The 14,226-nt window shown below is 35.0% G+C and overlaps 1 protein-coding gene across 10 annotated transcripts in view; it reads left to right on the forward strand.

The window, feature by feature from the left end:
* Positions 1 to 14,226, forward strand: part of LOC106670422 (protein couch potato) — a 463,537-nt gene that overhangs the window by 421,053 nt on the left and 28,258 nt on the right. For all 10 annotated transcript variants that reach the window (XM_014400741.2, XM_014400737.1, XM_014400744.1 and 7 more), the window contains 3 exons: positions 5,142 to 5,219; positions 13,012 to 13,065; positions 13,351 to 13,413. In XM_014400741.2, the coding sequence (XP_014256227.1) occupies positions 5,142 to 5,219; positions 13,012 to 13,065; positions 13,351 to 13,413 (195 nt within the window). The remainder of the gene's footprint in view (positions 1 to 5,141; positions 5,220 to 13,011; positions 13,066 to 13,350; positions 13,414 to 14,226) is intronic.

Consider the following 14,226-nt stretch of genomic DNA (forward strand, 5'->3'; position numbering starts at 1 on the left):
TCGATTCGTTAAGTTTTCTTTCGGTAGTTAGACTGTTCAATTTCGTAATAGAACCTCAGGTAGCCGTACGTGGTTTTCAATATAAGAGTATAATGAATATTTTACGTTTAGGGGTTTTATTCGGATAATAATTGTAACATGAGAGCATTTTTTCGCTGGACGTCTAACTGAAGCTACGCCGAAGGAGTTGCAAGATCGGGATCAGAGAATAGTGCCTTGGGTTCTTCGTTGGTAAAGGACAGAAGGATAGGATTTCTGAGGTGGTATGGAAGGGACAAGATTACTCCTAAAACATGTGCCCTATGCCTCTCGGTTTATCGGTATGGTTGGAGGAAAGGTACAAGGTATTTTAAAGAGCATGCTTTAGGTTGAATCAGAAATTATATATATTAAAATTGGTAGTTTTCGTATTACATGTAAAGTTAATACTTTTTTCTTTCAGAATGTATTTTTTTACCTTTTAGAATTTGTGAAGGTGTTATAAATGAAAGTGTTGCATTACCTATTTTATCGCGAGATCTGTGTATTTATTCAATGTGGCTTTGCTAGTCATAAGCCGGGTAAGTTCGCAATTAGAACTAATGGTAGGTTTCAAACGGTAATGAGCCCTTCTGAGCTTTCAAACGGAATGATATCAGTGTCAGTCAAAGAGTAAAAAGCAGCTTTAAGCTAAGCTTGGTCCCACTTTAAAAAACAAAACGAACTGTAATGAAGTCAAAACAAAGCACATGCTACACTTTCGCCCTTTTCTAAATGGAATATGCAATGTTCTGCATGAAATCACTCCTTCTGTTCTTAAAAAGGTGTAAAGTTGTTGGTGTTACTTAGGCTACTTGTTTTTTCCTCCAGTTTTGCTAATAATTCAGCAATATGCCAAGATCCATCCAAGCGTCATTATTGTGAACATATTCATGGCGGTTTTAAACTTTTGAAAACTTCTTCTACTGAATTCATCTGAGTTTACTGCACGTTAATGAGGTTTATTAATATATAGGTTTTCCCATGAAAAGTCCATACATCAGAAGGTTAATTTACATGTCAAATTCGAGTAAAAATTCTCTATAGACGTAATTAAGGTGGATTTTTGTATTTCCGAAATTTTTTGACTACAACCATTTTTTACCAAAAGTATAAAGTTTCTATTGTCCAAAGTCTGATTCTTATTCGAAATTGAAATATTCGAGATATTTCACTTTTCATGTTAATTGAAAATTCTAATATTATTCCAGAACAGACACAACTACATCGTGTGGCTGACAATATAGCCTCTTCCCTCGAACAAAAACAGCATTGCTTGGGTGTCTTTCTTGATTTTGAACAGGCCTTCGATCGAGTCTGGAGAATTACTATCTTATACTGAGATCGATTTTGTCGAGTCCATCAGGGAACTGAATTCTTACCTTATATACGCATTAGGGCGGGTGTTCCTCAGGGAAGCATACTTGGCCCTTTTCTATTTTCCATATACACTGCAGATATTCCTACACATGTTAACATTTGGACACACACATTCGCTGATGATACAGCGATTCTTACACGCAATTCGAACCCCTCAATTAACACTCAACACTTACAACAACACCTGAATGAATTAACAATATGGTTCACAAAGTGAAAAATAAAGGTAAACCTAACAAAAAGCACACAGATCAATTTTACCTTACGTAAAAATATCTGTCATGCGGTGAGTATAAATGGAATTCCATTGCCTACCACTGACCTTGTGCGTTATCTTGGTCTTTTCATGGATAAACGACTGACTTGGAATCCCCATGTAAGACTGAAAAGACAGCAAACAAACCGGCGTAATAAATTGTTAAAAAGACTACTCGACTCACGATTAAAATTAAACATTGAAAACAAACTCTTAATTTGCCAGACAGTGATTAGATCTCTCTGGGCGTAGGTTTGTGAAGTGTGGGGCTCAACCAAAGATTCCAATTCCCAATGTCTCCAATCAATCCAATCTAAAATTCTCAGTCAAATTTAAATGCTACTTTTTACGTTTCAAATTACACCATAAAAACCTACACATCCCGTTTGTACATGAACTCATCAAAATCCGCTATAAAAATTTCATCAATCACTGAACACACACAATAATCTATTAGTACAACAGTTATCACTTCCTACCCTACCTGAAAATTCTCCAAGACGATTGAAGCGAAAGTGGCCCCGAGACCTTCTCATTGTGTGAAGACTGAACAAGATACTGGTGTGAAGGAGTGTTACCACCGGGCAACTTCTTCTACAGATCCTCAAATTATAAATCAACATATACGAACATATTTATATCACTTGTAGTTGTAAATACCAAATAAATGTAATAAAAAAAAAAGTTACGTCGTTTTTCTAACTTTATTCCATGTAGTTGTATCTCATATAATAACAATAAAAAGAGCGTTGAAAATTTTATGAGATTAATTTTTTATTTCTTTATTTTTATTATTGTAAACTTAACCATATAACAATATCGCTTCGAATAAAAATTTTACGAGTTTCCGAAGATCTTATTCAAAGATTTTCCAAATATACTAACATTTCTAAAAATACTGACTAATAACTGCAATAACTACCATAGACTATTATAACTACTTATATATATAGGTATCATACAGGTTTTTTCTAAATATACTGACATTTCTAAAAATACTGACTAATAACTGCAATAACTATCATAGACTACTACAACTACTTATATATATATAGGTATCATACAGGTTTTTTCTAAATATACTGACATTTCTAAAAATACTGACTAATAACTGCAATAACTATCATAGACTATTACAACTACTTATATAGGTATCATACAGGTTTTTTCTAAATATACTAACATTTCTAAAAATACTGACTAATAACTGCAATAACTACCATAGACTACTAAACTTATATAAATATATAGGTATTCTACAGGTTATTTACGTTCTTAAATCACACTTTCACCTCATAACTACACCAGCAGTAAATCATATGGCTTGAAGCGTTTGAGTCGTATGTTCGTCGTCACACAGGTGGACTGCTACTACGTTGACGTGTCACCTAAGCTTTTGATGGTTGGCTACTATTTACATTTTGAGGTTACGGTGGAATTAGTCTTAATTTCTTTTGCATTGTGGTTTATTGGTTATGCTTCTCAATACTCTATCCTTTATATGATTTGGCAGTTGGTCGTACTGGCTCAGCCCCTGAGCTGGATGCCGTATGTCCATATAGAATTTGAGGACCTCTTGGTAAAGTAATAACTTATACTTTCAATGAACTTTGTAGAGCTTCTGCCATTAACTAGTACATTTTCCGGAATTTGATGGTGTGCTCTTCACTTTTTTGACGCGTTTGCCTCTATTTATGAGCTGTAACGAAATTAATTTTCAAAGGTCAGTAAGTACCAATGTAAAATTAATGTTTAATTTCTAAAAATTAGTTTTTTGTTTAAATCCATTAAAAACAAGTAATAATTAGGATTTCGAAACTTATAGTAAAAATGTAATACAAAACAAACAAAACCAACTTTTTGATTCACAATTGAACATAAATTTTAAAAAAACAATCAACTTCTAATAATTAATTATTCGGAGATCGTGAGATGCGGTCTGGTGTGACGTAGGTTTTAGAAAAACATTTTCTTTATCATGCCAACGTTTCGATCTTTATTGAGATCATCTTCAGGGCTCAAAGAGTTTGTTTTCTGCATAATTGTGGCATTGTTGTGTATCGTGTTGAGAGTGCCCGTGACACAGAAGAATGACACAGTTGCGCAGAAAACAAACACTTTTAACCCTGAAGATGATCTCAATAAACCTCGAAACGTGGCACGATAGAGAAAATTTTTTTCTAAAACCTACTTCACACCAGACCGCATCTCACGATCGCCGAAGGATCATTGACTAACGGTCACTAAACACCACACATTTCTAATAAATTAAATGTTAAAGGTTCAAAATGGTCACCTTCAAGTTCCCTTCCACTCTCAAACTGGGCGGAATTTTTTTTTTTCTTAAGATTACAGTAATAGAACGAATCCAATGAGATTTTTAATGTTCTTTTCATTGGTGTAATCGAATTTACAGCAGGATTAAAATTTGACGAGATTCGAGGGACTTGATGGAATGAAGTTGTGAAAGGTTGAATTAACTTGAAAAGTAAAATATACCGAATAAATCAGAATTTAAACGATAGAAACTTTTTAGCCCAATTTGACATGTAGAATAACCTCTTGAAGTATTGACGTCTGTTCACATGACAGATTATTTATACATTAATCGTAGACAGATTATCATGGTTATAAGTACGTTATGATCCATCCTAGTTTGTTTGTGATTATTAAACTCATTCTTAGTTATGCTGGTATTTAACCTTAATTGTGTATGTTAGCAGCGTATGCAATTATTTTCATGATTATGTATTCTTTTACGGAACTAGAGCTTTTTCTGGACTGTTCGTTTTAATTTTCTATTCTTTTCATCCGCAATTCGATATCGATTTAATTGTGAGGTTGGAGACATTCAAGGAAAACGGTGAAATATCAATACGCGTAAGTCTGAAAGGTATAGCAACATTAGGCGATTGATTAAACATCATAAAAATATTGAACTAATTCAACCAACAAGCTTTCACAAATTTAAATAAGTTTTTCGGTTTTTACATTTTCAAGAATGAACATTTTATTGACTGAGCGTCACCATTAGGAACCATGAATAGATTTTCAGTTACCTTATAAAAATCACATGTCACCCTCGGAAAGCATATTAAACTTTGCCTAAATGTTAACAAGGCTGTAATTATGCTAATTATGCTATTTGAGGGGCTCCTCCGTTAAGTAGGGACGAGCATTAGGGTGCATTTCAGGACATCTACACGGGCCGTTAACAAAATTACCATTGAAAACTCGGATACAATCGAGCCTATTTGAAATGTTTTTTTTTGTCAAAAATGAATAATGAAAAAGACTGGTAATCCATCTTGGCCTCTTTCGAAAATACTGGTAATAAGCATTCATGAGACAAAATTAAGTCAACCCATAGGAATCTAAAAAACGATCATTTATTCCGATTATTATAAAGCTCTTTAAGTTTTACATTGACAATTCTGTACATTACGAAAATATGGTTTTTTCAACTTCAAATTTAATTTGTTCGCAGGTTCGTACACTTTTCGTCAGCGGACTTCCCATGGACGCCAAACCTCGGGAGCTGTATCTGCTGTTCAGGGCATACGAGGTACTGTAAAATTTTAATTTTTTTAAATAACTTTTAATTTACCGATTTACAGATGAAAATATCTTCCGACGGAAAAGAATTTTTCTCGTTGTTACTCGGGTTCTGCTGTAAGAAGCATCAGGTGTTCGAGATTATAGCTTGAGTTTTCCTTTTTTTTCTCGTTTGTTTTTCGCCTGGTTATATTTGCGAGTCAAAAAATCGATTCCACTTCTGCTGCCTAACAGTAATCAATAAATATATATATTATATATAATAAAATATCAGAGCATCCCAGTTTTTTTTACGATATGGATTTTTTTGTGTTACATCAGCTCTTTTTTATCTTTGATTTTTGTGTTTTAACTGTCTAATTTGTTAATTCGAGTTAGTGATCTTAGAGAAAATGAAGTATAAAGGGTTTAGACTAGAGTTTTGGGATGAGGGTCTAGGGTTTTATGAATTCTTCCTCGCGACGGAGGACATCACGAGACCATTGGTGGCTTAGGAGTCTTGGAGGGTTTTCGGGAGGGTTCTGGTTGAAATGAGTTGGATTAAAGGGTTAGAATGAGATTCGAGGGTTGTACGGATAGTGAAGCTAGATACGATAAAGCGAGCATGGAAGCATGTTTCCAAGCATTTTAAATTTGAAGACTGAATTCTTTGGAGGTTTGTACGCATGGTGACCCCCACATTTCGATTTCATTGGTTGTAGTGTTGATATAATTGTGCCAGTAGTATAGACATTGATGTTGTTCTAACAATTTCGACCTGTAATCAAATAATGTTTTTGTCTTATTACAACAGGGGCAAGCTTACCCCACTGCATCAATGTAAACCGCACTCGACCAGGAGTGTTTCGAGAGTGCCAACAGACCCCTAAGATACAAGGAAATAAAGCCAGATCTAAGGACTAGCCACCATAAAATTCTGGAGGGAATTAAAATAAACGAGATTGAAAGAAAAACTCAACTTTGGCCGACCTTTCCATGTGGTCATAGGTAATAGAGAACGTTGGAGAAAAGATAGCACAAGATTATTCTGAAATCGCGTGATGTAGGTTTCAGAAAAACATTTTCTTTACCGTGCCAACGTTTCGATCTTTATTGAGATCATCTTCAGGGCCTGGGATTTACAAACATTGTTTAAATTTAACACACACACACACACAGAGCACAAGTTTCAAGAAGCGGCCCTAAATATGGCACATCATGGATCGAAGATAGATCTCTCTCTCAGGTGGGAAAGATTTTGTTTGGATCTGGATCAACTAATGAGTGAGTAACTGGTTTTATATATATATATATATATATATATATATATATATTATGCAGGGTGGGCGACCAAGACCCGAGGGGTTAAATGCCTGGGTAGACTCGTACCCCATCCCCAAAAGGTCCGGGACTTGGTCGGCTCACGTGTCCCGCATAAACCTCTTGGACTTGTTCACAAACCCCAAGATTTTGGACCATTTTATCTCGGAGAGTGATTTGGTGATGTCCGCTCCTTCAAAGATTTCAAATCTGGACCTAGCATACTTATCACACTCTGCGAGGTAGTGCCTTGCCGGTTCTTCTTTTATTTCGCAGAAGCGGCAAAAGGGATCTGATAGGATACCCATTACGAAGAGGTGTTTTCTCAGTGGGCAGTGGCCCGTCAGAATACATATCAGCCTCCTAATTCCCTTCCTTAAGATAGAGAATAGCCATTTCCATTCTGCTGGTTTGATCACCTTAACAAACTCTTTCGATTGCCTGTGTCCGGAGATAGATTCCACTCCTTAAAGAATTGTTTCGTGCCTCAGTTTTTAATACTCTCTTTCGCTATGCTCATAGCGTGAGGTAATACCGGTTGTGGCCCGACAAACGCAGTATTATTGCCTTCTTTGGCCAGGCTATCCGCCTCTTCATTGCCATGGTGTCCTTTATGTGCTGGTATCCAAATAAGGGTTACCTTGTTCTCAAACCTGGAAGAGATCCTATTGATAATATCCACAGTTTCCTCCACCAGTCGTGAGGTTGACAAATCTTATTGTAATGACCTAAGACTAGCCTGACTGTCAGAAAAAATTCTAATATCTTTTCCCTTAATTTTATTTTATATAAGTGTTCTACAACACACATTAATGGCCCAGATTTCCGCCTGAAACTGGTTAGTCACAAATGGTTAGGGATGGTTAGGAGATTATGTTCAGTTTATTAATTTTTTTTAGTACATTGTAGACGGACTAAGTCTTTTGTAAATTGTATCGATGTAAATTCCCAATTAGTGGATTGTCGCTGGAATATTACACAAAAAACCTGGGAATTCTAAATGAATAATAATATTTGTGGGCAAAACACATATTACTAATATCAAGCCTTTCGGGTTATTTTAAAATGGTGTTTTATGAATATTTCGAACCGCGTCTCCCATAGGTAAAGAAAAATCTACGGATGTAGATAATAATTGAAAGTAAAGTTTGGCGAGTCGAGATATATTTATATAAGTTAATTCTCGTAATATCTACAATTTGGACGTGGATAAGAAGTTTACCACCTTACTGTAACTTTACACTGAAGTATTGGGTTGTTTCTCTTCTACAAAAGTTCTATCACGAAACACAACAGCAGACCAAATGTTAAAGTTCATTAAACTCTTCCGGAAAGTCCTACTAATCTAATAAACCTACAAAGATGAGAACAACATAAAAATGTATTTAAAAAATGCCTCTTGTTGACTATTTCTGATCCATGTCTATGAACTTTCGACTTTTCATACTTGATCAGTCAAACACTTTACAGTCGTAAGTCATGGGAATTTGTAAATGGGAGACTGCAGTTATGTGCAAACATACTCTTTGTCAAGTAAATTTAGCCCAAAGGGAGATTGAAGAGAAAAGTATCGATGCTTTCTAGTATCTATAATAATGCACAGACATAAAAACAATAGTCTGTAAAGTTCAAAAATATTAATAAATCCATTACAGTTCGTGGTCCGATTGACCAATTCACTTTTTTCAATTAATTAATATTTATGAAAGGTATTGGTTGAGATAAAAAGTCAGTGTCCCGAGCGGGATTCGAACCCACGACCTTCTGCTAATTCGTTCGATTGGCCTTTTTTAAAATCTGTTTATATTTAAGTTGGTGCAGTTGCACCCGATGAAAATATACAATATAAAAAATGAAACAATACTTACGTTTAATCCGATAGCTAAGCATAATATGACATAGATGTTTAATAATAAATTTAAAAAACATTAAATTTAATTAAAAATCATTAAAAACAGAGAGGAAATTATATAAACATTTATTTAACGTAAATTGTTTCAGAGGGAATATTTTTTACTAAAACCAGATTAATAATCACATACTTATTTAATTTATTGTCTATACAGTTTTGATAATTAGTAATTCTTTTCAATTAATTAATCTTTAAGTAAGGTATTGGTTGAGATAAAAAAAGTCAGTGCCACGAGCGGGATTTGAACCAACGACCTTCGGCTAAATACGCCGCTGCTCTACCACTCGAAAAATGGCAAAATGGAGTGAAAATTCTTAAGGTGGGGTTGAGACGGGAAGTTGGTGTCCGAGTGGATAGAAGTCACGATAGCTCCAGTGATAGAGCAGCAGCGTGTTTAGCCGAAGGTCGTGGGTTCGAATCCCGCTCGTGAAACGGACTTTTTTTTATCTCAACCTATAGATTTCATAAATATTAATTAACTGAAAAATATTAATTTTATTGTATACTCTATCTTGGCATGGTATGCTGTTATGTTGAAAGGGTCAATTTTTCCATTTGGAGACATTTTTCTGTATATTACATTGTTTGTGTCCGTCGGTGAATAGTTTCACCTTTCTATTTGTCAGTATTTCATAATATACAAAACGAACGCAAATTCCCCAACATTGTCGTACTAATCATAACGACGAATTTTCCGATTCATCCCGAGTGTTTCAGTCCGAGTAATCAAGCCCTGCATAAATTAACACCGGTCCATCTAAAAGGGCCATGGGTTTGCACAAGTTTCCCCGGTTCGGTCAGTACTTCATCATTAGGGATAAAGGGGCTTTTGTAACGCGATACCAATTAAATCGATTGCCCCTTTCCCTCCAACTTAATTTGAGATCATATCAAATTTTCTAGCGTGCTCATTTTTGAAATGTCACTATGATTAAAAACTGCACATAGTTTCTTCATTAGGTAAACGTTCTTTTAATTCAAGATTCTAAAAAACTGTTAATTTGTCAAATTATGTATCATTGTTAAGTTTTTAATGTTGGCTGTGACTTGTTTGATAGCATAAACCTATCATATTTCCTAGGTCATATTACTTTGTCCTTATAGATTATTTTTTGCTGTAGTTGGAGAAATGTATATATATTTGAAAGTCTGTCGATATGGTGAGATTTTCTGATTTATTTGAGACTGACGAGATTTATTCGCTTGATGGTTATATCACCAGGATTCCTTTAGAAAATTATGGTTGATTTTTAGAAAGGATTTTATCTTAAGCCTTTCATTGATTACACTCAATTTTTCACTTTGAAATCTCGGGTCACGCTAAATCCCAAGTCCTCGAAAGCTATCTCGTCGTTTGATTGGCGTGGAGGACTTCGCGTGTCTTTAATGGGGCGTTCCCCATTGGTACTGGGCTACACCAATCACACTAATGCAACTGACTCACCGGCATTCCAGCCAGGACAAAGCACGGTAAATTGCCCCTCAAGGAACACGATTTTGATGCCTTCGATTCACTTTATCTCTTTGTCCCTGGCCAAAATATACCCCTCTGATTTTGACCTGTGAAAGTGTCCGAAAGTCATAAAACTTATCGCTATGTGTTCCCTTACATGAAAGAATTTGATTACTGAAACCAATCAGATTCCTCTTCAGGTCGAAAACGATGTCTCTGAAACTTGTGTTTATTTGTCACTTTAATTGTACAGTGTACTTTTCTTTAATTCGATAATTTGGACCTGCTTAACTAACTTTATAACATGGATATATGTTTTGCCTGATTACCCATCTTTTGCGAGACAATTTTCGCTTTACTAGGGGGTTAGGTTAGCTTAGTTTGTACGGCATTAGGTTATGTTAGGTTAGAGGAGGTCGTCTACACATGGAGCTACTCAAAATAAACAACTGTTTTATGGCTGGAATAATTAATCAGTTACTATCTCATTAGTGACCCGGATCTACACATGGATCTACTCGAAAAAATATAGAAATCAGTAGTTTCTTCAGTGAAATCACGGAAGGAACATCATTTCTGCCTTTGTTCGTTGGCAGTGATGATTCATAGCGATGAAGCTGTTATATTCCATTACTATCATCCCCACGCTTTTCATTGTCGTCTTTCTTCCCGTCTCCAGGAAGCCTAAACGTAAAAAAAGTGATGTTTTTAATTGCTCACACTAATATGTTCACCTGTTGCTCGCCCATCATGAAATCATCCAAAACTGAGTAATTTCAGTCATTAGTGACTCAACAGCCAAGTTGCGTGGAACTGATTACCACACATTACTACCGGCGTTTGCGGTGTCCCAAGAAGTCACTCGTTGCCGCCTGGTTAACAACTACAACTCAGTACTATATATCAGTTTCTCGGTAGCTCCGTGTTTAGATGCTTTACGGTTAGATACTGGTTAGGCTGTACAGGGTTTGGTTAGGGTCTGTATATACACGTCTATACGTGTTAAGTTACTTGACGCAAATTTCTTTCTAGTCGACAAACCCGGTTATCGCCGATTCTAAACCTATCTGAACAAACTTTTATCCTACCTTTCTTTGCTGTTTTGGTCGTGTTTTGGCTTCTCGCCATCTTCATCGGTTTTGTTTTTTTATTTGGTTGATGACATGTCATATCAGGCATGATATACAACAGACCTTAACATCCTACATAAAACCAAAGACTTCACTGCAGAAACTGAAAACCACTACAATTTAAATTTGCTTGACTTACGTATTACAAAAATGAAGAGATAACTATAAAATTTCACTGAAGATGGGGAGAAACCGAAATGTTGGACACAAGCTCCAACATCGAGAATACCAGTCGGAAACAACCAAACTTGAGTCTCATTTTTTGTTTCAACTTTATTTATTATAGCCTTTCGAAAGAAAACGTATTTTTTTCACAATCAGAAAGATAAATCTTATCAGTGCAACTTATCGTCCCACAAAGTTATTCGTTTTGTATACAGGTTAACTTCAACTTTACTTAGTATAGCCTTCCGAAAGAAAACATTTTTTTCACAATCAGAAAGATAAATCTTATAGGTACAACTTATCGTCCCACAAAGTTATTAGTTTTGTATACAGGTTAACTTCAACTTTAATTAGTATAGCCTTCCGAAATAAAAGTGGTTTTTTTTTTCACAATCAGAAACATAAATCTTATCAGTACAACTTATCGTCTCACAAAGTTATTCGTTTTGTATACAGGTTAACTTCAACTTTACTTAGTATAGCCTTCCGAAAGAAACCTTATTTTTCACAATCAGAAAGATAAATCTTATCAGTACAACTTATCGTCCCACAAAGTTATTCGTTTTGTATACAGGTTAACTTCAACTTTAATTAGTATAGCCTTCCGAAATAAAAGTGGTTTTTTTTTCACAATCAGAAACATAAATCTTATCAGTACAACTATCGTCTCACAAAGTTATTCGTTTTGTATACAGTTTAACATCAACTTTACATAGTATAGCCTTCAGAAAGAAACCTTATTTTTTTCAGAAAGATAAATGTTGTAAGTACATTCACTAGTTTTCGTGGTACGCATGACCAATTAATATCTTTCAATTAATTAAGGTTTTTAGTTGAGATAAAAAAAGTCTATATTAATTGTTCAGAAATGTGTAGAGATTAGTGACCGTTAATCGATAGTTATTCAGATATCGTGAGATACGGTCGGGTGTGATGTAGGTTTCAGAAAAACATTTTCTTTATCGTGCCAACGTTTCGATCTTTTATTGAGATCATCTTCAGGGCTCAAAGTGTTTGTCTTCTGTGTAATTGTGCCATCCTTGCGAGTCGTGTTGAGAGTGCCCAATTACACAGAAGACAAACACTTTGAGCCCTGAAGATGATCTCAATAAAAGATCGAAACGTTGGCACGATAAAGAAAATGTTTTTCTGAAACCTACATCACACCCGACCGCATCTCACGATATCTGAATAACTATTAATTGTTCATGCGGACCACGAAAACTAGTGAATTTAATAAGTTAAAATGAAGTATACCTTCACTAAAGCTCTCTGTGGCCATTTCATTTGTCGCCGAGAATCCAATAGATTACACGGCATTTGAAAAATGGCAAAAAGGAGTGAAAATTCAAAAGGTGGTGTTAAGATGGGAAGTTGGTGTCCGAGTTGATCGAGGTCACGATAGCTCAAGTGGTAGAGCAGCGGCGTATTTAACCGAAGATGGTGGGTACGAATCCCGCTCGTGACACTGACTTTTTTATCTCAACTAAAAACCTTAATTAATTGAAAGTTATAAGTACAACTTATCGTCCCACAAAGTTATTCCTTTTTGTATACAGGTTAACTTGCAGATAGTTCATTACCACTTCACTAACTTTGTCTTCCTCTTTTTTCATCTTTAGTGATTTCCCAACGAAAATAGATTGCTCCTTCTTTTTTGAGACGAAGAGTTAAGGTTTTGACTAGGGTTTTGTTTTGTACTCATACTCTGAGACGAATCATCATACTTTCAAGCAGGAATGTATCGACTAATGATTTTATAAAATTACGCCTTCTATTTTCTTCTAACTTGGATGTTTATTAATAATATAAACCTGCAATCAATAACCTTTCTTATTTTCAGGGATACGAGGGTTCTCTTCTGAAAGTGACCAGCAAAAATGGGAAAACAGCATCGGTAAGTGTTTTGCATCATGGACTACCTTTTAGGAGCCGGTGTTTTTTACCTTTTGTTTCTTAAATGCCCTTAACCGTTGTTTATTGATCAAATCCCAAAATGTAATGTCAACCTCATTAAATTGACTAGAGTGAGGGAAAAATCTCTCTGATTCTTTGTTAAATGTTGTCCCTCTTCCCAGCCAGGAATCAATATAAACATCATTTTCATTTAGCCTTATTTGCCCGGAGGTTTTTTTTCTTCTCGAATTGATCCACACGGTTCTCAACGATGTTTCTGTTACAGCCAGTGGGTTTTGTCACTTTCAACACAAGGGCAGGTGCAGAGGCGGCTAAGCAGGATCTACAGGTGAGAATTGCATAAATAATTTTTAAAATTAGTTTTTCATGTTAAAAACTTCATAATTGTAACACTAAATGTTTAATGGGGACCGAATTTGTAAATTTGATTTAAATTTAAACTAACATTTAACATTATTTCATACATCACGAAATGTAATTATTTAAATAATTTGTCGTTTTTAAAAACGATTTTTTAATATTTACTTTATCCAAAATCTGCTAAGAAAACAATAATTGTTAAAACAGACCATTCTTCGGCAATATTTAATCTCCCTCTGGACAACCCTACTTAATTGTGGCAAAACATAACAATAAACATATGTACAGTACGTTGATGACAAAGTAACATGAACAAAAGCATAAACCACGTACTAAAGACCAGACGTCGTTATTTAAAAATATAATTTCCTTACAGGACAAGATAAAAGCAACATTATAAAGTTCCTTGACCTAATAATTACAAAACCGGACAATAAACTGCACTTCGACATATACAGATAACCAAAGGCAACTGATAACATCATATGAGCTGACTCACCCTCAGCTACATAAAATAGAAGCAGTAAAGTGCATGGCGGACATACTAAAAAGTACCATTAACCGAAAAAATAAAACAACGAATAAAATATAGCACATACAACGGCTACAACACAGTCATAATAATTAAATAATCACACATCAATAAAAAAAAACGTTTTGAGGGAAAAGGAAAGAGACTTACAAACTAACGAATCTATTTTTAAAAAATGAAAAATAATAACTGCTTAGGACACAACAAACATAATTGGAAAACTTAACAAAACGTCGACTAGACCAACCC

This window comes from Cimex lectularius, unplaced genomic scaffold, assembly GCF_000648675.2.
Source record: "Cimex lectularius strain Harlan isolate CLEC.00 unplaced genomic scaffold, Clec_2.1 scaffold103, whole genome shotgun sequence".
Taxonomy (NCBI): Eukaryota; Metazoa; Arthropoda; class Insecta; order Hemiptera; family Cimicidae; genus Cimex; species Cimex lectularius.